Source organism: Branchiostoma floridae, chromosome 12 (assembly GCF_000003815.2).
Source record: "Branchiostoma floridae strain S238N-H82 chromosome 12, Bfl_VNyyK, whole genome shotgun sequence".
In the NCBI taxonomy this organism is placed as follows: domain Eukaryota; kingdom Metazoa; phylum Chordata; class Leptocardii; order Amphioxiformes; family Branchiostomatidae; genus Branchiostoma; species Branchiostoma floridae.
This window is the reverse complement of record NC_049990.1, coordinates 1843165-1870529: the sequence shown is the minus strand read 5'-3', so window position 1 is coordinate 1870529 and position 27365 is coordinate 1843165. Positions and strand designations below refer to the sequence as shown.

Here is a 27365-nt window from a genome sequence, read left to right as displayed (position 1 = left end):
GCGACACAATCTCTGCTTTGGAGAGTAAACAAATATCCCACTTTCGCCCCTTACCACGCCTTACTAACAGGGCTCGAAATACCACCTGTATATGCATGTTAGTGCAGGTAAAATTGGAGCTGTGCAGGTATTTCTGGTGTCTACCTGCACCTAACCTGCACTGGTCCATGTACTGGGTTTTAGACATAAATGTCATATGATGTAGGTGTATCTGGATTGTTATTAGCTGTATTGAATATTGCTACCTATAAAGTATAACAGAAAAATAGCAATGGTTCCTTAACATTTTTAGTATGATCCATACTTTCCAAATTCAGAGTGTTGTAGGTAAAGTTTGTTTGGTGCAGGTAATTTTCAATGTTACCCGCGCCAGTGCAGGTATGCAGAAAAAAATATTTAGAGCCCTGAGTAATGGTGAGGCGTCTTTTACTTGACCGTTTGTCTCCACAGAAGTTGTTCAAGGTCTAGGAGGATGTCGACAACAAGCAGTGTCAAGAGTTTGGGTGACGTCAGGAGAAAGGCGAAAAAGGATTCTTCTGTGCGACCTGTCAGAGAGGAGAAACGCTACAAGTGTGAGGATTGTAGCAAGCAGTTCAGTCAGCTGGATAATCTAAAGGCTCACATGCGAACTCACACAGGGGAGAAACCTTACAGGTTGACCTCGATAAGTTGCAATCCTGGGCCAAGACCTGGCAGATGAAGTTCCACCCAAATAAATGCACTGTTCTAAGACTTGGAGCGGGTCACCCCCCCTTCAACTACCACATGACTGACCACCACGGTGGGACTGTGAACCTGGAAAACACCACAGAGGAAAAGGACCTTGGCATCAAAGTGGACAGAAACCTAAGTTTTGAAGCTCATATCCTGTCAATAGCTTCCAAGGGAAATCAGATGACAGGGCTGCTCTGGAGAACTTTCCGATACATTGATAGAGAAGTCTTCATCACCCTTTTTAAATCCCTAGTACGCCCTCTCGTCGAGTATGGGGCCCCCATTTGGTCTCCTGGGAGTTGGAAACTAGTAGACAACATAGAAAACATTCAAAGACGCGCAACTAAGAGAGTCCCTGGACTGAGGGATCTCACATACGAGCAAAGGCTTAGAACCCTTAAACTCCCAACCCTACTGTACAGGAGACTCAGAGGCGACCTCATCAACACTTACAAATACATACACGGATTATACGACACCGAGCCATGCATACCAGAAATCAAGAAGGATGGAAGAACGAGAGGGCATAGCCTACGTCTATCAAGGCCATTGTCAAACACCAACAAAAGACACGACTTTTTTAGCAACAGAGTAGTGCCGTGGTGGAATGCACTTCCCGAAGAAGTAGTTACAGCACCTACTGTCAATAGTTTCAAATCGAGGTTAGACAGAGCCATGGAAAACCATCCCATCATGTTCAACTACAGAGCGCTGGACAAACCTCATAAACCAACAATGACTGTATGCTGAAACGAAAGAGCGGTTCAAATTGGAGCACGTCTCCTACCCAACCGAAAGTACTCTACTCTACTCTACTCTAGGTGTGAGGAGTGCAGCAAGCAGTTCAGTGAGATAGGTGCTCTGAAGACTCACATGCGGACTCACACAGGGAAGAAACCCTACAAGTGTGAGGAGTGCAGCAGGCAGTTCAGTCTGTTCGATAGTCTGAAGAAACACATACAGACTCACACAGGTGAGAAACCTTACAGGTGTGAGGAGTGTAGCAAGCAGTTTAGTCAGAAGAGTAATCTGAAGAAACACATGCGGACTCACAATGGGGAGAAACCTTACAAGTGTGAGGAGTGCAGCAGGCAGTTCAGTCTTTTCCATCATCTGAAGACTCACATGCGGACTCACACAGGCGAGAAACCCTACAAGTGTGGGGAGTGCAGCAGTCAGTTTATTGAGCTGAGTGGTCTGAAAAGACACATGCGAACCCACACAGGGGAGAAGCCCTACAAGTGTGAGGAATGCAGCAGGCAGTTTAGTGAGCTGAGTACTCTGAAGAAACACATGCGCACTCACACAGGCGAGAAACCCTACAAATGTAAAGAATGCAGTTGGCAGTTTAGTCAGCAGGGTGCTCTGAAAAGCCACATGCGGACTCACACGGGTGAGAAGCCTTACAAGTGTGAGGAGTGCAGCAGGCAGTTCAGTCGGCAATACAGTCTGAAGAAACACATGGAAACTCACACAACGGAACTTGTACAGGCGTGAGGAGTTAAGCAGGCATTTCAGGCACTTGGTCAACTTAAAGGACACGAGCTTACTCACACAGATGAGAGACAGGTGTTAGGAGTACTAATGAAGCCAGCAGGTGGGGAAGTGAATCAGATCCGACAGTTTAGTCAGCGGTTGATCCTGAAAAGTTACCAGAACTGACACGTTATCAGTAAAGTCATTTTCAGATCGTGTTTTTGATTTGCCCGCCTTTTCTGTTGTGCACCTCATTTTGATCCCATGTAAATAGTGAAGGTCAGTTACCCGTTTTCTAGAATTATTTAGTTTTCAAAATGTTAGTTTTGTTAGATGTGTATCTTTTTCGAGTTCATTTCCTGTTTTGTAACTTCTATGATGGTATATTGTAGATGTTGTTTGAATTGTTTAGTAGCATAGCAAACTTGAAGTCAACTAGAACTAGCACTTTTTAAAAATCTTTGTTGACATATTTACATACAATAGCGAGGTTTGCCTACACGGAAAAGAGTAGAATTTTTTATTTCTAAGATTTTTGTTGGAAGTGCATCAAGTTTTTGATTTGATTCCTATCTTTTTACTTTTTTGATGTAAAATTCATGTTTCTTTACAACGTCATGTTTTAAATGTTTTGTAGCAAACCTACAACTAGAACTTAACATTGTTATGTACATTTGGGACATACGAACGGTAGCAAGCTAATGTCTAACAAGAAGATGATAAGTCCATTGTTATTGTAGATACTCTAGAATAGCTATGCTTAGTAACGTTACCTTTAGACTCACAGTTTCAGTTTAGACAAGAGAACGAGAAAACAAGCAGAAGTGTTTATAATGTTGTACGATTACTAGTACTATTTGCTGATTTCTAGTAATTGGTATATTTGGTGTCGATTTTGATATTTACCTGTTTTGTTAACAGTTGCACTTCGAAAATAAACATGTTTTTTTCTTTCACATTGTATGAAAAATATAGGAAATTCCAATTTACTTATCATCCCAATCATCGGAACACGATATATCTTGCAAACAAGATAACAAGACCGGACGTAATGCTGTAGTATCTTGGAAAGCCACTAGGCGCTAATTATCCAAACACTTTAGTTTCCCAACACCACAACAGTGTTAAATAAACTTAGTCTCTGCAGTAGGGTCCACCAATACCCGATATCACAGAGCCGGGGTGTGGCTAGAATCTTTAATGTGCGTCCACGCTACAACAATTATGAGAGTTATACAATGGGCTCTGCATTCAGCTAAGCAGAGGTTTGGTTCCGGCTATAATCATGGGGAAAACATTATTTTCAAGACAAAGAAAGGGGGACAAAATAGAAAGCCTAACGAAAAAACGCATAAAAAAGGAATAAAAAAACGGTCTGTTTGAAGAATGCAATATCGCGATATGTATACAATTATATAATGATAATCTTTATTGCAAATCCGTGCCCGAGGGCTAATTGCAGACAAGGTGAAATGGTGGTAAGTGTTTACTTTACAGACAAGGAAAATGGGAACTGTAGATGAATCAAAAGAGGAATAACGTCTAATCTAAATCTATATATGGCTTCCTTCGGTCAATATTGACCATGGTAAAATCCTAATTGATATCAGCCCTACAACGTCGACTCTGGCTAAACAGTCCGATACGAGAATGACAGTCCCGGCCACATATCGCGACAACTGTTGAGTAATCAGGAGATGTTGTCTGACCCATGATCATGGAATACTTCCGGGTCATTCTGCCGTGGCTTCCTGTTTACTCGACGTGGCGAAGCCGAGAGCGGTTTGATAAAGTTCCCGTCTTTCCGAAGCAAAAACCACATCTTCCGAGGCTTTAGAGACAATCTACTGGTGTTTTTGTGCAAGGCTAGGGTTCAAGTTTGTTCAGGTAAGACGACCTGTTGTATTTGACTCTAGAATCTCAGTAGATTTGACAGAAAACTGTAGCGTGCCGTGTTTTGGTAGGAGTCTCTTGTAACTCAGCTAGCAGCTCCATTTTTCCTGTCTTCTATGGGTGTTTTAAACAGACCACGGGTCCATAGCCAACAGAAGGACATGATTCTCATGTTCCTTTGTAACTTTGCTGTTTCCACACCTAAAATGGAGGAAATTGCTATCGATGTTTGTTCAAAGTTCACACGGGGAAGTGAGGTAGTAGGCGAAAGATAACGTAAACACTATGTGGGGCCCTTGAGGGGTTTACGGAGGGTCTTTCGTTTATTGCATTTTAGGGTTTGTTACCGAGAAATTGCTAAGAATTCGGGAGATTCTCCATTTCTCACCCTCCCACCCGGGGTTGACTCTTTCGGCAATGCCTTACGATATCGTAAGCAATTGCCGCAATAGTCAACCCAGTGTTTGAGGGTGTCATTTCTTTGTTTTTACCGTAGCTATTGGAGCGGTACGGCGTGTGGCTTTGTGTTTAGCCAATTGTTATGCTCGTAAACAATAGATGTCGGTCCCTTTCGCATTCGTTTATCTCATTTAATACCCGTTTGTTTTTCCAGTCAAACACGTAGGAAGACCGCAAAAGCGTAAGGCCAGATCCAAAAGATCCAAAGCGTAAGGCCAGGCATTTCAACCCCCCCCCCCCCTTTGCTGTAATTTGCTGTAATTTCTGTCCAAATTTGGTAATGTACAAGCAGATGCTACGGTGGGATAATATAGTATCTAAAGCTGGCTTAAGAAGTGTAGCCGTCCTAGGCCTAGGAGTGAGCATTTTCCACTTCTCTTTTGGAGATGACGAGGCAGAATTCTATTCCTTGCTTCTATTTTCCGCATTTTTGGCCCCCCACTACGCCTAGTTGAAAATGCATGTATCACACACTCAAAATAACTGGATGAATCATCTCTTAAATGATTTTTCATATTGTCTCTACAGAAGTACACAATATATAGGAGGATGTCGGCAACAAGCAGTGCCCAGAGTTTGGTTGACGCGAGCAAAGAGGCGAAAAAGGATTCTTCTGTGCAATCTGCCAGAAAGGAGAAACGCTACAGGTGTGACGAGTGCAACAAGTCGTTTGGTCAGCTGTGTAATCTTAAGTCTCACATACGGACTCATACAGGTGCAAAACCCTACAGGTGTGAGGAGTGCAGCAGACATTTCAGTCAGCTGGGTCATCTGAGAACTGACATGCTTACTCACACAGGGGAGAAACCCTACAGGTGTGAGGAGTGCAGCAAACAGTTCAATCGGTTAGAAAGTTTGAAGAAACACATTAAGACTCACACAGGAGAAAGACCCTACAAATGTGAGGAGTGCAGCAGGCATTTCAGTAGACTGGATCGTCTGAAGACTCACATGCGGACTCATACAGGCGAGAAACCCTACAGGTGTGAGGAGTGCAGCAGGCAGTTCAATCATTTGTGTAATCTGAAGAAACACTTGCGGACTCACACAGGAGAGAAACCCTACAAATGTGAGGAGTGCAGCAGGCAGTTCAGTTGGCTGGATGATCTGAAGAAACATATGCATATTCACAAAAGGGAGAAACCCTAAAGGTGTGAGGAGTGCAGCAGGCAGTTCAGTCAGTTGAGTAATCTGAAGGCTCACATGCGGACTCACACAGGTGAGAAACCCTACAGGTGTGAGGAGTGCAGCAGGCAGTTCTGTGACCTCGGGAATCTAAAAAAAATACGTGCATACTCACACAGTGTGTGACAGGTGTGAGGAGTGCTATTGAAGTCAGCAGGTGTGGAAGTGAATCAGATCCGACAGTTTAGTCAGCGGTTGAACCTGAAAAATTACATGCACAGACACATTGTCAGCAAAGTCAGTTCAGGTCATGTTTTTTGAGGCGCCAGCCATTTCTGTTATGTGGTCATTTTTGATCCCATGTAAATAGTAAAGTTGAGTTACCCGCGCTGTTCTAGAATGTAGTTTCCAAGATTGCAGTTTTGTTTAACATGTTCAAGTTCATTTCCTCTTTGTAACTTCTATGATGGGATATTATAGATGCTGTTTGATTGTTTCGTAGCAAACTAGAAGTTAACTACAACAAGCACGTTTCATATTTATATCTACATTCCGTAGCGAGGTATGTCTACAAGGAAAAAAGTAGACTTTTGTTTCTAAGATGTTTGAAACATTTCATGTCTTGATTTCTACCTTTAACTTGTATGATGGTAAATTTATGTTTCTTTGTTTTGCTTGTTTTGTAACAAACTTACTACTAGTATTGTTTTTGTACCTTATTGAAATTTGAACCGTAGCACGTTAATGTCTAAAAGGGAAAGAGTACCTCCATTACTACTGAACATACAACATGTTATAATGAATCCATTGTTATTGTACTCTACTAGGAATAGCTACGTTTCTTAACGTTAATTTTAGAAAAAACAGGAAAACATAGCAGAAGCGTTAAGAATGTTTTAAGTTAAGATTAGTTTACTGATTAGTTATTATCTTTGTTGTTGATTCTGATTCTGATTCTTTGCCTGTTTTGTTAACAGTTACATCAAAATAAACAGTTCGAAAAGAAAGGTAGTTTTTCTTTCACATTGAATCTGTTAGCACATGGAAATTCGAAGTACATAAAACTTCAATTTACTTATCATCCCAACCATTAGAACTCGAGATATCTAGTACACGAGATACCAAGACCGGAAGTCCTGCAGCAGTATCTTTAAAAGTCACCAGATGCCGATTTTCTGATTCTTTCATTTTCCCTACGCCACATTAGTGGTAAATAAAGACTTACAATTTCTGTAGTATGATCCACCAATACCCGATATTACAGAGCCGGGGTGTGGCTGGACTTTTTAATGTGGGACCATTTCAAGGCAATGAACTAAGAAGTTGGAAACGGTGTAAGGAGATAGCGGTGGACATTTGTTTTGAAGGCTGATAAGTTGTAGACAGGATGGAAACAGTTGTCGTCAAGAGAGTTTTTGCTGTCCTGGGAAAGAAACTTGAAAAGGGGACAAAATAGAAAGTCCTACAAAATCGCCTAGAAATGCGTTAAAAACAGTCGGAGCCGAACCTATGCTATGAGAAAAATATCTGGACAATCGAGTAATCGGGAGATGAAATTTTGACCCATGATCACAATACTTCCGGGTTATCGTCCCCGCTACTTCCTGTTTACTCTACGTGGCGAGGTCGACAGACATTTGGAAAAGTTTCCGTCCTTCCGAAGCTAAAAATCACGACTTTCGCGGCTTTAGAGACAACCTTCTGGAGTTTGTGTGACCGACTAGTCTTCAAGTCTGTTCAGGTAAGACGATCTGTTGTATTTTGACTCCAAAATCTCTGTAGATCTGACAGAAAACTGAAGCGTGTCGTGATTTTGGTAGGGAGGTGCCATCAACTGGTAACACATCTCCAAACTTTCTGCCGTCTGTGAGTGTTGAGAAATAGACCATAGTCTACGATACACATGTTCCTTTGTAGCTTTGCTGTTTCCTTACCTAAAATCGTGGAAACTTTCTGTCACACTTTTTATTCAATTCACACAGAGGAAGCGAGGAGAAAGGCTGAAGATAGCGTTAACAAATTTTGCGGCCCTGTAGGGGTATACAGCAGTGTCTCTCTTATATGAATTTATAGCGATTTAATCGTTAAAACAAGTGGAACTGCAGGTTTGCTAACGTGTATGGATAATTGGAAAGGAGCTTTTGTAGTGTTCATTGGTGTTAAGAAACGTCTGACTGGTATAAACGGCGCAGTTGATATATGTACGGTATACTGTAAACCCCTCCAACCGCCCTTGGGTCGGAAACTTCCGGATCCCGCCATTTTTGACATCTGGTGTTCATCATGGCGTGTTCCTTATACTAAGGGGAGGTTCAGTAACTGATGCTCGGACTTGTTTTCACATTTAGCGTTTTCTCTTTGCACATTCGGGGACAACGTCGAACAAAAAAAATACATCTGCTTTCGCTGAAGTTTGACCGAGTGATTTCACACATTTTACCGGAAAATTGATTAGATTTTTTTAAGAGATTCTGTTGTTTTCACTGTAGCTACAAGCGTAGGGTGGCGTTAAGCGTCAAGAGTCGTACTCCTTTGTTTTTGTTGTATTGTTGTGCTCGTAAACAAAAGATGCCCGTCCCTTTCGCATACGTTAATCTCATTAAAAGCCCGTTATTCTTGAGAAAATCGAAGAAGACCGCGAGATCTAGGCAGCAGATCAGGTTCTCGCCAGGGCATTTGAGCTTCTAAGGTCCTCTGCGCTGTGATTTGCTGTGATTTCTGTGTGCTTAATTTTTTTTTTTTTTTTTTTTAATTTTTTTTTCAAACTTTATTCAATATTTCAGCATAATACACAATAGAATATACATATACATCATTGGAGCACAATACAAAAAACATTAACATGAGGTATAACAGGACTGGGTGAGAGAGAGAGAGGGATAACAAGCGTTGATCATTGGTCTGTGATTGACTTTTAACAGGTGTATCTAAGGGATATCTATCATTGGCATATTGGCAAGTTTAGCTTTAAAGTATTTCAAGTTTGGTTTCAAATCTTTCAAAAAACAGGTGTAAATTACATATTTGGCAATAAGGATACAATGTAAAAAGCTTGTTTTCTCTATATGTTTCAGATATTTCATATATAATCAAGTTCTCATCTATGTTCTGTGTGCAATATGGCATAATTTTCTTTGTTGCTTCCATGAAAATTCTGTCGCAGTCAGTGGTAAAGATGAAACCACATTTTTGCCGCTCACTACTCCTTCATGAAAAAATAATGCATTGCGGGCCAATTAAAATGACACTTTTCTAAATTGATCGATTCTGTTGTTTCTACAGAAGTTGCACAAGATCTAGGAGGATGTCGACAACAGGCAGCGCACAGAGTTTCGGTGACGTCAGGAGAAAAGCGAAAAAGGATTTCTCTGTGCGATCTGTCAGAGAGGAAAAACGCTACAAGTGTGAGGAGTGCAACAAGCAGTTCAGTCAACCTGGTCATCTTAAGGAACACATGCGGACTCACACAGGGGAGAAACCTTACAAGTGTGAGGAGTGCAGCAGGCAGTTCAGTCAGCTGGGTAATCTGAAAAGACATATGACGACTCACACCGGTGAGAAACCCTACAGATGTGAGGAGTGCAACACGCAGTTCAGTCGGCTGGACGATCTGAAGAGGCACATTCGGACTCACACAGGCGAGAAACCCTACAGATGTGAGGAGTGCAGCAGGCAGTTTAGTAAGCTGTGTCATCTGAAGGCCCACATGCGGACTCACACAGGTGAGAAACCTTACAAGTGTGAGGAGTGCAGCCGACAGTTCAGTCAGTTCCATCATCTGAAGAGACACATGCATATTCACACAGGGGAAAAACCCTACAGATGTGAGGAGTGCAGCAAGCAGTTTATTGAGTTGAGTGCTCTGAAGACTCACATGCGGACTCATACAGGGGAGAAACCCTACATGTGTGAGGAGTGCAGTAGGCAGTTCAGTCAGCTGGGTGATCTGAAGAGACACATGCGGACTCATACAGGTGAGAAACCCTACAAGTGTGAGGAGTGCAGGAGGCAGTTCATTCAGCTGGGTGATCTGAAGAGACACATGCGGACTCACACAGGGGAGAAACCGTACAGGTGCGAGGAGTGCAGCAAGCAGTTCAGTCGGCAGTACAGTCTAAAGAAACACATGGAAACTCACAAATGAACTTGAACAAGTGTGAGGGAGTCAAGTTAGCATTTCCGTCAGTAATTGGCATTTGTAGACTCAGACAGGTGAGAAACAGGTGTGAAGTGTACCGATGAAGCCAGCAGGTGGGGAAGTGAATCAGATCTGACAGTTAAGTCAGCGGTTGGACATAATTAGTTACATGCACTGACACGGTGTCAGCAAAGCTAGTTCAGGTCGTGTTTTTGAGGCGCTAGTCTTTTCTGTTATGGGATTCATTCTGATTTCATATACATAGTGAAGTTCAGTTACCCGTGGAATTCTGGAATTTAGTTTCTAAGATGGTAGTTTTATTTCATGTTCATGTTCAAGTTAATTTCCTGTTTTGTAACTTCTACGATGGCATATTGTAAATGTTGTTTAAAGTGTTAAGAAGCAGACTTCTGAAGTCAACTAGAACCAGCAGGTTTTGTATCTTTATTGACATATTTTCATATATATTTTGTAACGAGATATGTCAACATGGAAAAGAGTAGAATTTAGTTTTCAATCTGTATTTTTCTTGGAAGCGTATCGTGATTTAATTCCTACCTTTTCATTCTGATGATTCTTCTGTAAATCTGATTTCGTTATGAGTTTTTGTAACAAATCAAAACTTAACGTTGTTTTGGTAAGGTCGAAGTTAACAGTGTTTTTGTACCTTCATCAACAAATGATGAACAGTGGAAGTTTATGTTAACAAGGGGAAGAGTACCTCCTTCATGTGAACTTAAAACCTGAGATGATGATAAATGTATAGTTTTATTTTTCATGTTCTCTTAGCTATAGGAATAGATACTCTATATATTATGTAACGTTGTTTATTTAAGACTCACAGTTTGAGTTTTCATTGGAGGACAAGGATACTAGCAGAGGTGTCAAGAGTGAGTTCCCTCTCTTAACTACGTGTGTAGTAATATCTATGTTATAGAGCTCGATAGCTTGCATTTCTCTGTTCAGTTATCAGGTAGGAAGGTAATTAAGGCTTTGTTTGAGAATACAGACAGGGTGAACAAAAACGAACAGAATCAGTTATGCTTTCCTTAGAAAAGTTCAGTTTATTAACAACTCTCTTTGTTGTTCATTTTGTTATAGTTTGCAGTTATCTATTTTGTTAACAGTTGCTTTCAAATAAATAAACAGAAACTAAGTTTTAAAATCACCTTCACTTTACTTTGACTTCACGCTACAACAATTATCAGAGTTATCATTAATACTATACCGCGGGTTCTGCATTTAGCTAAGCTGGGGTTCGGCTCTGGCTAGCTATGATCATAGGGAAAACATTATTTTCAAGACAAAGAAAGGGGGACAAAATAGAAAGCCTAGCAAAAAACACCTAGAAATACGGAAAAAAACAGTCTGAGCCGAACCTCTGCTTGAAAATGCAATATCGCGACATATTCATATATGGCCTCCTTCGGTCAATATTGGCCATGGTAAAACCCTAATTGATATCAGCCCTATAACGTCGACTGTGGCATAAACAGTCCTATACATGTACGAGAATGACAGTCCCTGTCACATATCGCGACAACTGTTGAGTAATCAGGAGCTTGTGTCTGACCTATGATCATAGAATACTTCCGGGTCATCTCCGCCGCGGCTTCCTGTTTACGTGGCGAGGCCAGGCCATGGAAACGACGGCATTCACGGAATCGAGGCTTGTTTCAAGCGCAAGGGATGATGGGTACAAACTTGTGGCGGCAAAATTGAAATTTCTCCTTCCTGAGGTTTGTCCTAAAATCTACACTGACGCTGTGTAATGTTGGAGCATTGTGTTGGGTGCTTTATTGAGAACTATTGAGCCAACTAATGCCGAAATATGATAAGGTCACTTTCCAGATTAGTTCCAGAAAAACAATGGAGTAGATGGGAAAACATTTCCTGCAATAATGCCACTGTGAAAATCATCTAATATTATGAATAAACTATCATACATGAAAACATCCAAGGTTTCATCACAAACTTTTCTTAAGAATGTATATGAAACAAAAAAACACTTGAATACAAAGAAGACAATAACTTTTTAGCACATGATAAAAATTTTGATATGAGGCAAGAGGGTAATGAGAAAAAAAGTGAAGAGGAAAAAACAGATTTGGCATGAATACACTGGATTATGATAAAAAAAAGTGACATGACATAGAGTATCCTCTTCTTTAATGTACATAAATTCTATGTTGAAAACTTTTATTCATATAATTTTCCCAATATTACTCTTCATTGATATCTCTTTATAGAATACTGGATTCATTTGTTTGTACTATTGATATTGGGTTTGATGTACCTGTAGCTGGTAACAGACTTGCCAGGTTTACCTTACCATTAGTGCATTAAACAATATCATAAGTGCATCAGAGAATATGTTTTAATGTGTGTCAAAATAAATATACAAAAAGTGGTAACACACAATGAAAATAACATTAGGTGGTGACATGTAATAACAAACCAGTAGTTCCTATCATAGTGATACTGATCACAATGCACCAGATATAACACAAAGTTGTCTATGATATACAGACACCACAATATAATATGCTGCACAAGCCTTGTTTGCCTTTGTTTACACTTCCCCTGAGTATATGGGGGAGAGATATAGGAGTTGGTCATGTAACTAGGATAGCACACAGGCTAGGATATTACTTCATGCCAAAGGAAAAGAAAACAATGGACACACAATAGATAAATTACATTTGTTTCAATCCTATCCTAATGTCAGTTCTACTATTTCAAGCTACTACAAATATGTGATATTTTTTTCAAGTTGCACTTTCAGGCAAGACATCATTGGTTCATAACATTGAGCATTACAATGTACAACAATACACTGCCTTTACCCAGCCTCCTTTCAATCAAAGACTAAGTAGGGTAAACTTGGGAAAGAGGTATAACAAATCACAAAAGTCAAATCATCACCAATGCAAATAGTAAACAAACAAATTAAACACGCAGTAGCTATAAAATGAGTAGTGATGTTTTCATTCTGTGAGTATTCCAGGTCTGTGAATAATAGCAGGGTTGGTGAGAGAATCTGATGTAAGGCTGGGTTGAACTCCACAGTCCTGGTTCAGAGCAAACCAAGAATTTTCTGTCCTTCAACTAGAAAATAAAGAGAGAGAGGATTACGATGTTAAGCGCTTCTTTTCTTTCTGTATATTGTCTTTCAATAAAGTTATCTATACAACTCAAATAATGTAAGAAATCTGATTGCATCACATCAAAGTTGCATTGATCAATATTACTTACATTTCTGAATGATTTGTATACAAATATTTGGTTTTTGTTATGTTCATATCCAAAAATGTGCATCTTGGCTTCCTGAGTCATAGTTATTAGGAGCAATGAAGCTCTATTATGAGGTGAAACATGTTTACAAGATCCAAACAGCCATGGATTAGAAAGATTTCTTTACCATTCTTGGGAAATGGGGGAGGGGGGTAAGGCATTATAAAGCATTGTACACATATATATACTGCTGTAAGAACAGTAATCCCAGTACCATACATTTATCAAATTTTGATGCAGATATAGGCAACATTATGAACATTTAAGCTTATCCCAATGCTTGAAGTTAAGACACTTTGAACAATACAGCTGAATAAAACAAAACTAAAGACAAGCAAGTCAATATTCTGGATCAAAATTCAGTATCTCTGTGTAATATTCAGGATATGTTGAAGTATCATAAAATCATATACCAGTATGCAGTCTTGTTTCCATTCACTTAAAAACACACTTTGTTGGAATTCATCCTACATACGGTGTACTTCACAAAGTGGAAACAATATGGCTGCTGGCCAAAGTTCAGGAAGGTTTGACTGTCTATAATGCTAAATGAAATAAGTGGATCTCTCCAATATACAGGCATATGTTACAGTAATATATGCAGTTATGTTTTAGATAACTTTGAAACAAATCAATTGATTTCTTTGAATCTATCCCTGCCATTAGAGTTAAACTGCATACAGTGTAAACAATATGGCTGACTAAAATTCAGGAAACTCCTGACTGTCTATGATATCAATCAAATGAGTGGATCTCTCCAATATACAGGCATATGTTACAGTGATATATGCAGTTATGTTTTCAATTACTTTGAAAAGAATCAATTGATTTCATTGAATTTATCCCAGTCATTAAACTGCATACTGTGTAAACAATATGGCTGACCAAAATTCAGGAAACTCTGACTGTATATAATACTAAATCAAATGAGTGGATGTCTCCAATATCCAGGGGTATATTAAAGTGATATATACTGTCATGTTTTGAATTACTTTGAAAATAATCAATTGATTTCTTTGAATTCATCCCAGTCATTGAACTTCACTTAGTGTAAACAACACAACTGACCAAAAGTCTAGCAACTTTGACTGTGAATATTTACAGATCAAATAAGTGGATCTCTCCAATATCCTGGAGTTTGGTAGAATGATATATGTAGTCATGTTTTGATATACTTTCAAAAAAGTTAATTGATTTTTAAAAATTTATCCCAGTCCTTGAAGTTCATCTAGTGTAAACAATATTGCTAAGCAAAATTCATACAACTTTGGCAGTCTCTATTTCAGGATCAAAAAATCAAATCTCAACAATATTCTGGAATATGTTGAAGTAATTTATGTAGGCATGATCTAAAATATTTTAAAGAGGATTAATTGATTTCTTTGAATTTATCCCAGTTCTTGAAGTTCACCTAGTTTAAACAATATTGTTAAGCAAAATCCAACCAACTTTGGTAGTCTATATTTCAAGATCAAATAAACAAATCTCTCCAATATTTCAAAATATGTTAGAGTAGTTTATGTAGGCATGATCTAAAATATTTTAAAGAGGATTAATTGATTTCTTTGAATTTATCCCAGTCCTTGAAGTTCACCTGGTGTAAACAATGTTGCTAAGCAAATTTCAAGTATCTTTGGAAGTCAATATTTGAGGACCAAATGATTGGATCTCTCCAATATCCTGGAATATGTTAGAGTGATTTATGTAGTCATGATATAAATTACTTTCAAAAGTATTAATTATTTTTTTTCAATTTATCCCAGTCCTAGAAGTTGACACACTTTGACCAGCTTTGACTCTTTGACTACTGTGAGTGGGAGGGGGGCAAATGCCTTGTGAGTTGAATTTCTCGACATTGGCTTGATCGATTATCCTCACATTTGCAGTGTTGAAAGTGCTCATGTAGTAGTAATGACAAAATGACTTCATGTACGTTTTAAAGCTACCGTACTCTCCCAAGTCGAAGTTAATGTTGACATTGGCACCAAACTGGTGTCTCCTAGGGTATATTTTGTAGAAATTGGGCGATCGGCTACTCATATAAGTATCAATGACGTGAAAGATAAAGGACACATGTATCCACCGTCTATACGTACCTTGTGCGTAGTCATCCATGGTCATCCCGGCGAACAGTGGTCTGTTTTCTTGCACTCACTTCGGGTTTCCACCAAGAGCCGCCATCTTGGATGGCGGCCATCTTGTAACAAGCCTAGTTAACCATAAAGCATTGCGATTCCCCACCAGTGTACTTCTCACTATGGCGAGGCCGAGAGCAGTTCGGAAAAGTTCCCGTCCTTCCGGAGCAAATATCACAACTTCCGCGGCTTTAGAGACGACCTACTGGTGTTTCTGTCCAAGGCTAGGGGTTCAAGTTTCTTCAGGTAAGACGATCTGTTGTATTTTGACCCTAAAACTTATGTAGATTTGACAGAAAACTGAAGCGTGTGATTTTGGTAGAGCCCCGTCACGCGTCAACTGGTAGCTCAGCTCCATTTTTCTGCCTTCTGTGGGTCTTGAAAAACAGACCATAGTCTACGATACACATGTTCCTTTGTAGCTTTGCTGTTTCCTTACCTAAAATAGAGGAAACTTTCTGCCACACTTTTTATTCAATTCACACAGAGGAAGCGAGGAGAAAGGCTGAAGATAACGTAAACAAATTCTGGGGCCCTGTAGGGGTTTACAGCAGGGTCTCTCTTTTATGAATTTATAGCGTTGTAATCGTTAAAACAAGTGGAACTGTAGGTTTGCTAACGTGTATGGATAATTGGAAAAACACTTTTGTAGTGATCTTGGGTGTTAAGAAACGTCTTGCTGGTATGAAGGGTGCAGTTGAAAAATGTACGGTATACTGAAAACCCCTCCGTCCGCCCCTGGGCCTAAACTCCCCGCCATTCTAACATCTTGTGTTCATCTAATCTCCAAGCAGATCCTACGGTAGCATAGCTGGCAGAGGAGTTAAGCTGGCTTAGGAGTGTGTTTGGCTACATGGCAAATGTACCCCTGTTGGCTGACTACACTCCTTGGCCAGTTTGGTACTATTTTGCCATTGTAGGATCTGCTTGGAGATTAGTGTTCATCATGGCGTGCTTTTATTTTACGGGGAGATTCAGTAACTGATTTTAGACCTGTTTTCGGATTTAGGGTTTCTCTTTTTACTATTTTGACAATTGGGAACAAAAATAGCCGATTTTGCTGAAGTTTGATTGGTTGACTTGATTGATTTAATTTTGCACTTTAAAAAATGATAACATACAGAAAATTATAGAAAACAACACAACGTGCAAGGGGGGGGGGGGGGAGAAAAAAGTCATGTGGCTTATACAAACTCTTCACCCGTCAAAGTTTACAAATCATAATACAATTAAATGGGTATGAAGATCATATACATCAAACAATAATAAACCAAAGGAAAATAATATAACCCAGTGATCATCATAACGTTACAATTGATCGTAGACAAAGTGATGTCACAAATTTTAATGAGAAATTGATAAGAATTTAAGAGATTCACCGTAATTCTTTGTTTTCACTGTAGCTACAAGCGTGGGTTGGCGTCTAGCGTGAAGAGGTGGCGTCAAGAGTCGAACTCCTTTGTTTTCGTCCTTTTGTTATGCTCGTTAACAATAGATGTCGGTCCCTTTCGCATACGTCCATCTCATTAAAACCTGTTTTTCATGACAAAATCTAAGGAAGACCGCAAAATCCAAAGGGTCAGACTGCAGACTAGGTTCTTGCCAGCGCATTTGAGCTTATAATTTGCTGCTAAATTATTATAAAGGGAATCTACGCTGTGATTTGCTGTGATTTCTGCGTGCATTTCGGCACAATCCTACTAGTCCTAGTATTCGTTCCTTCTTTTTTCCATGAAAATTATGTTCCTATGGCATAAATAAACGGCACTTTCACCGCTTATTTACCCTCACTGACGAATTCATACAATGCAGACCAAATAATAAAATAGCTACGGACGAAATATTTCTAACTTGTTCGTTCATATTGTCTCTACACAAGTTACACAGGATCTAGAAGGATGTCGGCAACAAGCAGTGCCCAGAGTTTGGGTGACGTCAGGAGAAAGGCAAAAACGGATTCTTCTGTGCGATCTGTCAGAGAGGAGAAACGCTACAGGTGTGAGGAATGCAGCAAGCAGTTCAGTCGGCTGGACTCTCTGAAGAAACACATGCGGACTCACACAGGGGAGAAACCTTACAAGTGTGAGGAGTGCAGCAGGCAGTTCAGTCGACTCGGTGATCTGAAAAGTCACATGCGGACTCATACAGGAGAGAAACCATACAAGTGTGGGCAGTGCGGTAAGAAGTTCAGTCAGCTGGGTGCTCTGAAGAGTCACATGCGGACTCACACAGGGGATAAACCCTACATGTGTGAGGAGTGCAGCAGACAGTTCAGTCAGCAGAGTGATCTGAAGACTCACGTGCGGACACACACTGGAGAGAAACCCTATAATTGTGAGGAGTGCGGCAAGAAGTTTAGTCGGCTGGGCCAACTGAAGTCTCACATGCGGACTCACACAGGTGAGAAACCCTACATGTGTGAGGATTGCAGCAAGCAGTTCAGTCAGCTGGGTGATCTGAAGAAACACGTGCGGACTCACACTGGAGAGAAGCCCTACAGGTGTGAGGAGTGCAGCAGGCAGTTTAGTGTGCTGAATAATCTGAAGAGTCACATGCACACTCACACAGGGGAGAAACCGTACAGCTGTGAGGAGTGCAGCAGGCAGTTTAGGCATCCGGGCAGTCTAGAGAGACACAAGAGGACTCACACAGGTGAGAAACCGTACAGGTGTGAGGAGTGCAGCAGGCAGTTCGGTGAGTCGGGTGCTCTGACGAAACACATGCGGACTCACACAGGGGAGAAACCCTACAGGTGTGAAGAGTGCAGCAGGCAGTTCAGTCAGCCAGGTGAACTGAAGACTCACATGCGGACTCACACAGGTGAGAAACCCTACAGGTGTGAGGAGTGCAGCAAGCAGTTCAGTCGACTGGATTCTCTGAAAAAACACATGCGGACTCACACAGGGGAGAAACCCTACAGGTGTGAAGAGTGCAGCAGACAGTTCAGTCAGCTGGGAAATCTAAAGACTCACATGCGGACTCACAGGGGAAACTCAAAGGTGTGAGGAGACCCGAGTGCAGCAGCCAGTTGAGTGAGTCAGGTGATCTAACTCATGTGCACACGTAATGATGGTGCGAAAGTGAAACAGACAATTCAGTCAGCTGTTGATCATGAGGACTTAAAGCTGAAGTTTGTGTTGTTGGGGCAACAACTTTTTCTATCTGTGTTGGAAGTCATTCGGGATTAGATTTGAACTGGATTTTGTTAACCAATTGCAAGAGTTGAACTGTACTTTCCAACACAAACAATTGGCTTTACACAAATTTTCGAGGGACGGACTCCAGACGCTTTAATAAATGGACAAGTTCTGTGACGTCATGTTATGCAGATACAGAGACGGGGGCTGCCATAAACTTATTATCAACTTATGATCGTTCCGTTAGTCATTTGTTCTATTTTTGACGATGGATTACTCATTCCATAACAAAGGCTTGACAGTTGAAAAGTCCAATTTTTGTGTTAGTGATTACAATTCAGCATTTTTCCCGTTATTGAAGTAGTTTTATTTCCACATGAATACTTGGTTGTGGTTTTATAGAAGTTAGTTTCTAAGATGTTAGTTTTTTTGGAAACTTTTTACCATTCAAGTTGGTTTCCTGACATTTGAATTCTATGGTCTTCTTCACAGAACAACTTAGCATTGTTTTTGTGACCAAGAACATAACATTGTTGTTTTCGCTAAGTGGAACTTAACATTGTTGGTTTTAATCTAGAAGTTAACATTATTTTTTTAAGCTATAACTAAACATTGTTTTTGTAACTTCATTGACAAATGAGGAACAGTAGCAATTTAATGAGCACAAGGAGAAGGAGTTCCTCCTTTATGAGTGAACTTACAACCAGAGATGATGATAAGTGTATTATTTTCCTGTTCTTCTAGGAATAGTAGCTCTGGCTATGTTACTTTATATATTATGGCTTGTAGTTTGAATTGTTATATAATTTAGGCTTGTAGTTTAAATTTAGATGCGATAACAAAAGACTGGTAAACATGTTCATAATTTACTGAGATAAGTTCACTTGTAGTAACTAATAGTAACTGATAGTAACTATCTTTGTTGTTGATTTTGATAGTTGGCATTTATCTATTTTTTAACAGTTGCTTTCAAATAAACAGTTACAAACCAAGCATGTAGTTTTTATTTCACATTGAGTTTGTTACCACATGAGAAAGTGTAGGAAATTTACCTATCATCCCAACCATTAAAAGGCGAGACATATCTAGTACACAAGATATGAAGACCGGCAGTCCTGTTGCAGTTTCTTTAAAAGTCACCAGGGGCCAATTATTTGATCATTTCATTTTCCCAACACCATAACAGTGTTAATATACACACGATCTCTGTAGGATTATCCACCAATACTCAATATCACAGAGCCGGTCTGTGGTTAGAAGCTGCAATGTGCGTCTACAACGCTCCTGACGGTTGTTAATGTATGCGGACAGTAGTCAGTAGCGATTTAAAAACGCCACCATAAAACAGACCAAACATTTATCATTGTGGCTGCCGTCCCTTTATATCCGACAAGACCGCAACGACACGCTCATAACATTCCACCTCATTATAAACACATCGAAATTGCAACATCTATATGTACTAGTATTCCCGTCATACACCAATGGGAAACAAAATGGCGGCACCCGTGGACGCGGGCTAAACCATATCGCAAACCCGTAATACATGTGATATAATTTCTCAGGTGATACAATTGGCCCTTCTTTTATTAAAAATTATATCCTCATTACTACAATCTCAGCATTCAGCTGAGCGATGTCGCGACAACTATTGGGTAACCAGGAGATGATGTTTGACCCAGAACAATAGAATACTTCCGGGTCATATGATGCTGTCTTCCCGTTTACTCGGAGAGTCGAGAGCGACAGCGGGTTGGAAAAGTTCCCGTCCTTCCGGAGCAAAAATCACCAAATAATCGGCTTTGGAGACAGCCCACTGGTGTTTCTGTGCAAAACTAGGGTTTAAGTTTGTTCAGGTAAGACGTTTTGTTGTATTTTGACTCCAAAATCTCTGTAGATTTGACAGAAAACTGACCGTGTCGTGTTTTTGGCAGGGGGGTGCCATCAACTGGTAACACATCTCCAAACTGAGTGTTGAAAAATAGACCATAGTCTTCGATACACATGTTCCTTCGTAGCTTTTCTGTTTCCTTACCTAAAATGGAGGAAAGTTTCTGTCACACTTTTTATTCAATTCGCACAGAGGAGGCTAGGAGATGTCCACGTTCAAGGTTCAGGGGAGGGAGTTGTTTTCCGGAGCTGCGCAGAAAGTGCCCAGTGCCTACCCTTAGCCTGTTTCTTTTAGATAATTTTTTTCCCTGGGCAAATTTCGATCACAAAGGTCTATATTTCTGCAAGAGTGACTGAAGCATGTATATTTTTAAAATCTTGCCAAAAATTGTGACCTTTGGCATGCTTTGACCTATGAGTGACCTTCATATTCGAGACTGGCACATGGACTGATCCATTAGGGGAGGGGGTGCAATCCTGACATCATGACAATCATCTGGCTGTAGCTCGTTAAAATGCCGGAGTTGAACTCGGGCTTTTTGAACCAAAACAAACCTAACAAATCCAGCTTTGCAGTGGGGGTAAAGACTTGAGGTTTGAAATGTAGGTAAATGTGTTTTTAAGTGATTGTTTGACATGGCTTAACCATGTAGGGAATGGGCAATTCGATTTAGCAGCCCCTCCCCTTCAAGGCTAGGAGAAAGGCTGAAGATAACGTTAACAAATTTTGGGGCCCTGTTGGGGTTTACATAGGTGTCTTTCTTGTATGAATTCATAGCGATGTAATCGTAAAATCGAGTGGAACTGCAGGTGTGTTAACGTATATCAATAGTTGCAGAGGCACTTATGTAGTGTTAATTGGTGTTAAGAAACGTCTTGCTGAAATGAGGGACGCAGTTTTTGTATGTACGGTATACTGTAAACCCCTCCATCCGCCCCTGGGCCGGAAACTTCCCGCCATTCTTACATCAGGTGTTCATCATGGCGTGTTCCTTATTGTAAGGGGAGGTTCAGTAACTGATGCTTGGACATGGTTTCAAATTTAGCGTTTTCTCTTTGTACATTCGGGAACAACGTGGAGCAAATACATCAGTTTTCGCTAAAGTTTGACCGAGTGATTTCACACATTTTACTGGGAAACTGATAAGATTTATTAAAGAGATTCACTGTAGCTACAAGCGTGGGGTGGCCTCTAGCGTCAAGAATCGCACTCCTTTGTTTTTGTCCTATTGTTATTCTCGTAAGCAATAGATGTCGGTTCTTTTCGATTACGTTCGCTTACGTTCGCCTCATTAAAACCTCATTTTTTTTATGACACAAACCATGAAATCCAAAGGGTCGGACTGCAGACCAGGTTCTCGGCAGCGCATTTGAGCTTGTAGTTTGCTGCTATTATTATAAAGAGAATCTGCCCTGTGATATCTGTGTGCATTTCTGCAGATTCCTACCAGTACTAGCATTCGTTCCTTTTTTTCCCATGAAAATTATGTTTCTATGGCATAAGTGAACCGCACTTTCATCGCTTATTTCCCCTCACTGACAAATTCATACAGTGCGAACCAAATACTAAAAAGGCTATGGATGAAATATTTCTAACTTGATCGTTCCTGTTGTCTCTACAGAAGTTACACAAGATCTAGGAGGATGTCGAAAACAAGCAGTGCCCAGGGTTTGGGTGACGTCAGGAGAAAGGCGATAAAGGATTCTTCTCTGCGATCTGCCAGAGAGGGGAAACGCTACAAGTGTGAGGAGTGCAACAAGCAGTTCAGTCAACTATGTAACCTGAAGGCTCACATGCGGACCCACACAGGGGATAAACCCTACCAGTGTGGGGAGTGCAGTACGCAATTCAGTCAGTTGAGCAATCTGAAGAGCCACATGCGGACTCACACAGAAGAGAAACCTTACAAGTGTGAGGAGTGCAGAAAGCAGTTCAGTCTTTTCCATCATCTGGAGATTCACATGCGGACTCACACAGGGGAGAAACCTTATAAGTGTGAGGAGTGCAGAAAACAATTCAGACAGTTCCATCATCTGAAGGGACACATGCGGACTCACACAGGGGAGAAACCCTTCACGTGTGAGGAGTGCAGCAGGCAGTTTAGTGAGTTCGGGAATCTGAAGAGACACATGCGGACTCACAAAGGTGACAAACAGGTGTGAGGAGTACTAATGAAGCCAGCAGGTGCGGACAATCAGATCTGACAGTTTCGTCAGCGATTGACCCTGAAAAGTTACATGCACTCAAATCGCACTGACACGCAGTCAGTAAAGCCAGTTCAGTTCGTGCTCTTGAGGCGACTGCCTTTTCTGATATGCGGTCCGTTTTGATCATGACTTGACTTGACTTGTAAATAATGAAGTTCAGTTACCAGTGGTTCTACAATTTAGTTTCCAAGATGGTAGTTTCGTTGCACGTGTATCCTGTTCATGTTCATTTATTTTTTGTAACCTTTTCTTCATGTATATAGTGAAGTTCCCTATGGTATTCTAGAATTAAGTTTCCAAGCAGGTAGTTTTGTAGGATTTGTATCATGTTCAAGTGCATTTTTGTAACTTCTATGACTGAATATTGTAGATGTTGTTTGAATTGTTTCGCAGCAAACTAGACGCCAACTGGAACTGGCACGCTTTGGTATCTTTATTTACATATTCACATACAGTAGTGAGGTGTGTCTACAAGGGAAAAATTAGAAGTTTGTTTGGTGATTTGCAGTTTCCTCTAAAGGTACATGATAGATCGTGTTTAATCGTTTGGGGACATCATCATCATCCTTTATTGATTTCAACATAGCAGACATAATACCAGCCTGAATAGCGTTTGCTAATAAAGTAGAACTGAAAGTAACATGCCTTTCATAAATAGAACGTAACATTTATCTTTTAACTAAGCAAGAAACTAACACTGATTTGTAGAAAGTAGAACTTAACATTGAAGATTGTTTTTGTACCTTCATCGCCATTTATAGAACAGTATCAAGTCAATGTCTAAAGGGGAAGAGTAGTGAACTTGTTATTTTCCCTTTCTCCTAGGAATAGTATTTCTAGCTATGTACCGTTGTAACTTTATAGATTTTAGACTTGCAGTTAGATGGGAGGACAGTAGACCAATAGAGGTGTTAGTAATCTTGTAGTATAAGTTCACTTTACTTATCTATCTTTGTTGTTGACTGCAATAGTTTGTATTCATTCATTTTGTTAAAAAGTTGTTTCAAATAAACAGAACCGTGCCTGTAGTTTTTCTTTCACATTGAATTGTTAGCCCATAAGAAACGTAGAAAATTGTCATTTACTTATCATCCCAAGCAATAGAACACGGGATATATAGTACACGAGATACCAAGACGGTAAGTCCTGCTGCAGTAACTTTGAATGTCACTAGGGACCAATTATCTAATTATTTCATTTTCTTAACAGCACAACAGTGTTAATTAAAGACACACGAACTCGGTAGGATTATCCACTAATGCTCAATATCACAGAGCCGGTCTGTGGCTAGAAGCTTTAACGTGCGTCTACAACGCTACTGACGGTTGGTAATGTATGCGGACAGAAGTCAGTAGGGATAAAAAAAAAACGCCACCATAAAACAGACCAAATTATTATCGTTTTGGCTGCTGTCCCTTTATATCCGACAAGACCGCAAAGACACGCTCATAACATTCCACCTCAATATAAACCAAGAATTATTTTTCAACCCCCTTGTATAAACACATCGAAACTGCAACACCACTTCCCATCATACACCACTGGGAAACAAAATGGCGGCGCCCGTGGACGCAGGCTAAACCATATCGCAAACCTGTAATACATGTAATATTATTTTTCAAGCTTTACAATTAGCTCTTCTAAATTATATTCTCATTACTACGATTTCAGCTGAGCGATGTCGCGACAACTATTGGGTGACCAGGAGATATTGTTTGACCTTGGTTTGACCCATAACCAAAGAATACTTCCGGGTCACATGACGCCTTCTTCCTGTTTGCTCGGAGTGTCGAGTGACAGCGGTTTGGAAAGTTCCCGTCCTCCCGAAGCAAAGACCACAACTTTCGCGGCTTTAGAGACAACCTACTGGTGTTTCTGTGCATGACTAGGGTTCAAGTTTGATCAGGTAAGACGATCTGTTTTATTTTGATCATAAAACTTGTCTAGATTTGACAGAAAGCTGAAGCGTGTCGTGATAAATTTTCGGTGGGGGTCCCGCCAACTCAACTCCATTTTCCTGTCTTCTGTGGGTGTTGAAAGTAGACCATAGCCTGCAGAAGGAAGTGATATACATGTTCCTTCGTATCTTTGCTGTTTCCTCGCCCGAAATGGGGGAAATTTTCTGTGAATTTTTATTCAAAATTCAAACGGGGAAGCGAGGCTGAAGATCCGAAGATAACGTAAGCACATTTTTTGGGCCCTTGTGGGGTTTATGGATGGTCTTTCTTTTTTAAATGTATCGAGTTGTAATCGTGAAAACGAATGGAAATGCATGTGTTTTTAGGTGTAGAGTCACGTTTGTAGTGTTTATTGGTGTTTAGAAACGTCTTACTGGTATGAAGGGCGCAGTTGCTACACGTACGGTATACTGTAAACCCCTACGTCCGCCCTTGGGCCGGAAACTTCCCGCCATTCTAACATCTGGTGTTCATCATGGCATGTTCCACATTTGACGGGGAGGTTCAGTAACTGATGCTTGGGCATGTTTTCAAACTTACGATTTTATCTTTGTAATTTTAGGGACAATTAGGAACAAAACTAGCCGAATTCGCTGATCTTTAACCGAGTGATGTCACAAAGTTTGCTATGAAGTCGATAAGAATTCGAAAGATTCGTCATTTCTTTGTTTTCTTGTTGCTACAAGCGTTGGGTGACGTCTTGCGTCAAAAGTCGCACTCCTGTGTTTTTGTCCTATTGTTATGCTCGTAAACAATAGATGTCCGTCCCTTTCACGTAGTGATTATTGCGGTTGCATAAGATCGTACATTTCCGCGTAGTGATTCGAGCGTCTCACACAAGATCCGTACGATTGTCAAATAATTCGTGTAAATGCTTACGCACTCCTGAATTCAGCCATATATATTATTGTTTACTGTTTACAATGTCGATTGTTGAATAAACCGTTCATACCAACCAAATATCACCAGGATCCAATCCAGGTTTTCCGAGTTATGTTGTCCAAACACACACACATACGTTCATGCAAAGATAAATACAAATTATGCTTGTAGTTAAGATACACACAGACGCAGACAGACACAAATGCAGACACACATATACACAGACAGACGCATACAGACTCTCACATAGACACACAGGCACACACACAGGTACACATACACACACACAGACATACAGATGCACAAACACACAGACACACACATGCACAGGACACATACACACAGACACATGCAAAAACACCAAAGACATACCTTTCTGGTGAAGATAGTAACTTGATAAATCATCTGTTACTTAATTGTTCCTATTGTCTGAGTTACAGAAGTTGCACAAGATCTCTGAGGATGTCTACAACAAGCAGTGCCCAGGGTTTCGGTGACGTCAGGGGAAAGGCGAGAAAGGATTCTTCTGTGCGATCTGTCCGAGAGGAGAAACGCTACAGGTGTGAGGAGTGCGGCAAGCAGTTCAGTCAACTATGTAACATGAAGGCTCACATGCGGACTCACACAGGGGAGAAACCCTACAAGTGTGAGGAGTGTAGCAGACAGTTCAGTCAGCTGAGTGATTTGAAGAGACATATGCGTACTCACACAGGGGAGAAACCCTACAAGTGTGAGGAGTGCAGCAAGCAGTTCAGTCAGCTTTGTAATCTGAAGGTTCACATGCGGACTCACACAGGGGAGAAACAATACAGGTGTGAGGAGTGCAGTAGACAGTTCAGTCAGCTGGGTGAGCTCAAAAAACACATGCGGACTCACATAGGGGAGAAACCCTACAAGTGTGAGGAGTGCAGCAGGCGGTTCAGTGTGCTGAGTCATTTGAAGACTCACATGCGGACTCACACGGGTGAGAAACCCTACAAGTGCGAGGAGTGCAGCAAGCAGTTCAGTCGACAGGATGGTCTTAAGAGTCATAAGCAAACTCACACAAGTGAAAAACCGTATACGTGTGAGGTGTGTAGCAGACAGTTCAGTCGGCTATATAGTCTGAAAAGACACGTGCGCACTCACACAGGTGAGAAACCCTACAGGTGTGAGGAGTGCAGCAGGCAGTTTCGACATCTACGTAATCTAAAGGCTCACATACGGACTCACACAGGGGAAAAACCCTACGGTTGTGGGGAGTGCAGCAGGCGGTTCAGTGAGCTGGGTGCTCTGAAAAGACACATTCGGACGCACACTGGGGAGAAACCTTACAAGTGTGAGGAGTGCAGCAGGCAATTCAGTGTGCTTTGGAATCTAAAGACTCACATTCGGAATCATAGTGGAAAACTCAAAGGTGTGAGAAGTGCAGCTGACAGTTCAGCGAGCCAAGTGGTCTAACCCACGTGCAGGCGTAATGAACCTACGAAAGTGAATCACACAGGTCAGTCAGCTGTTGGTCCTAAAGACGTACCTGCCTTATCTGTTATCAGCACGTTGTCAGTAAAGTCACTTCAGTTTGTGTTGTTGAGGCAATAACTTTTCTGTTATCTAGAAGATGTTGGAAAAAACCATCCTTGATTAGATGTTGTTAATCAAGACTTGAACTGTACTTTCCAACACAAACAATTGGACTTAGCCAAATCTTCGGTGGACTAACCCCAGACTTGTCAAGGAATGAGCTGCCCACCGCTTCCGTGACGTCATGTTATGCAGGTGCAGAGACGGAGGCTGTTATAGACTATCTGAAACTTATGATCTAATGTTTACCGAGTCATGTTCTATCTAAATAAGGTGACGTCACAAAGTCAGTGGTTTTCTAAACTCTAGACAAATACTAAACTTCAGCGGTGAAACATTTAGTTTTTTTTGTTTCAGTATCTTGTTCAGTAATTCAAGTAATGTATGCATTATTCGGTTTGTATAGTTCAGTTGGTTTTGGTGTTATAGAATCTAGTTTCTAAGATGTTAGGTTTGTTAGAAGCATATCTTGTTAAGTTGACTTCTTATGTTATAC

At 40.7% G+C, this 27365-nt stretch overlaps 3 protein-coding genes across 5 annotated transcripts in view; all 3 read left to right on the top strand.

Annotated features, from left to right (window-relative positions):
* LOC118427815 (zinc finger protein 678-like) overlaps positions 1-27365 on the top strand; it is a 161529-nt gene that overhangs the window by 101726 nt on the left and 32438 nt on the right. The window lies entirely within an intron of this gene.
* Positions 473-3193, top strand: LOC118427939 (zinc finger protein 782-like). The gene is made up of 3 exons (XM_035837906.1): positions 473-654; positions 732-834; positions 1717-3193. Exons 1-3 carry the CDS (start codon positions 473-475, stop codon positions 2209-2211), a joined length of 780 nt encoding a protein of 259 aa, XP_035693799.1. The 3' UTR covers positions 2212-3193.
* LOC118427938 (zinc finger protein 91-like) lies at positions 3941-26128 on the top strand (the record flags this gene model as incomplete). The annotated part of the gene is made up of 5 exons (XM_035837905.1): positions 3941-4077; positions 5071-5663; positions 8950-9741; positions 17231-18154; positions 25870-26128. Coding segments are annotated over exons 2-5 (2547 nt in total), but the record flags the coding sequence as incomplete, so codon positions are not given.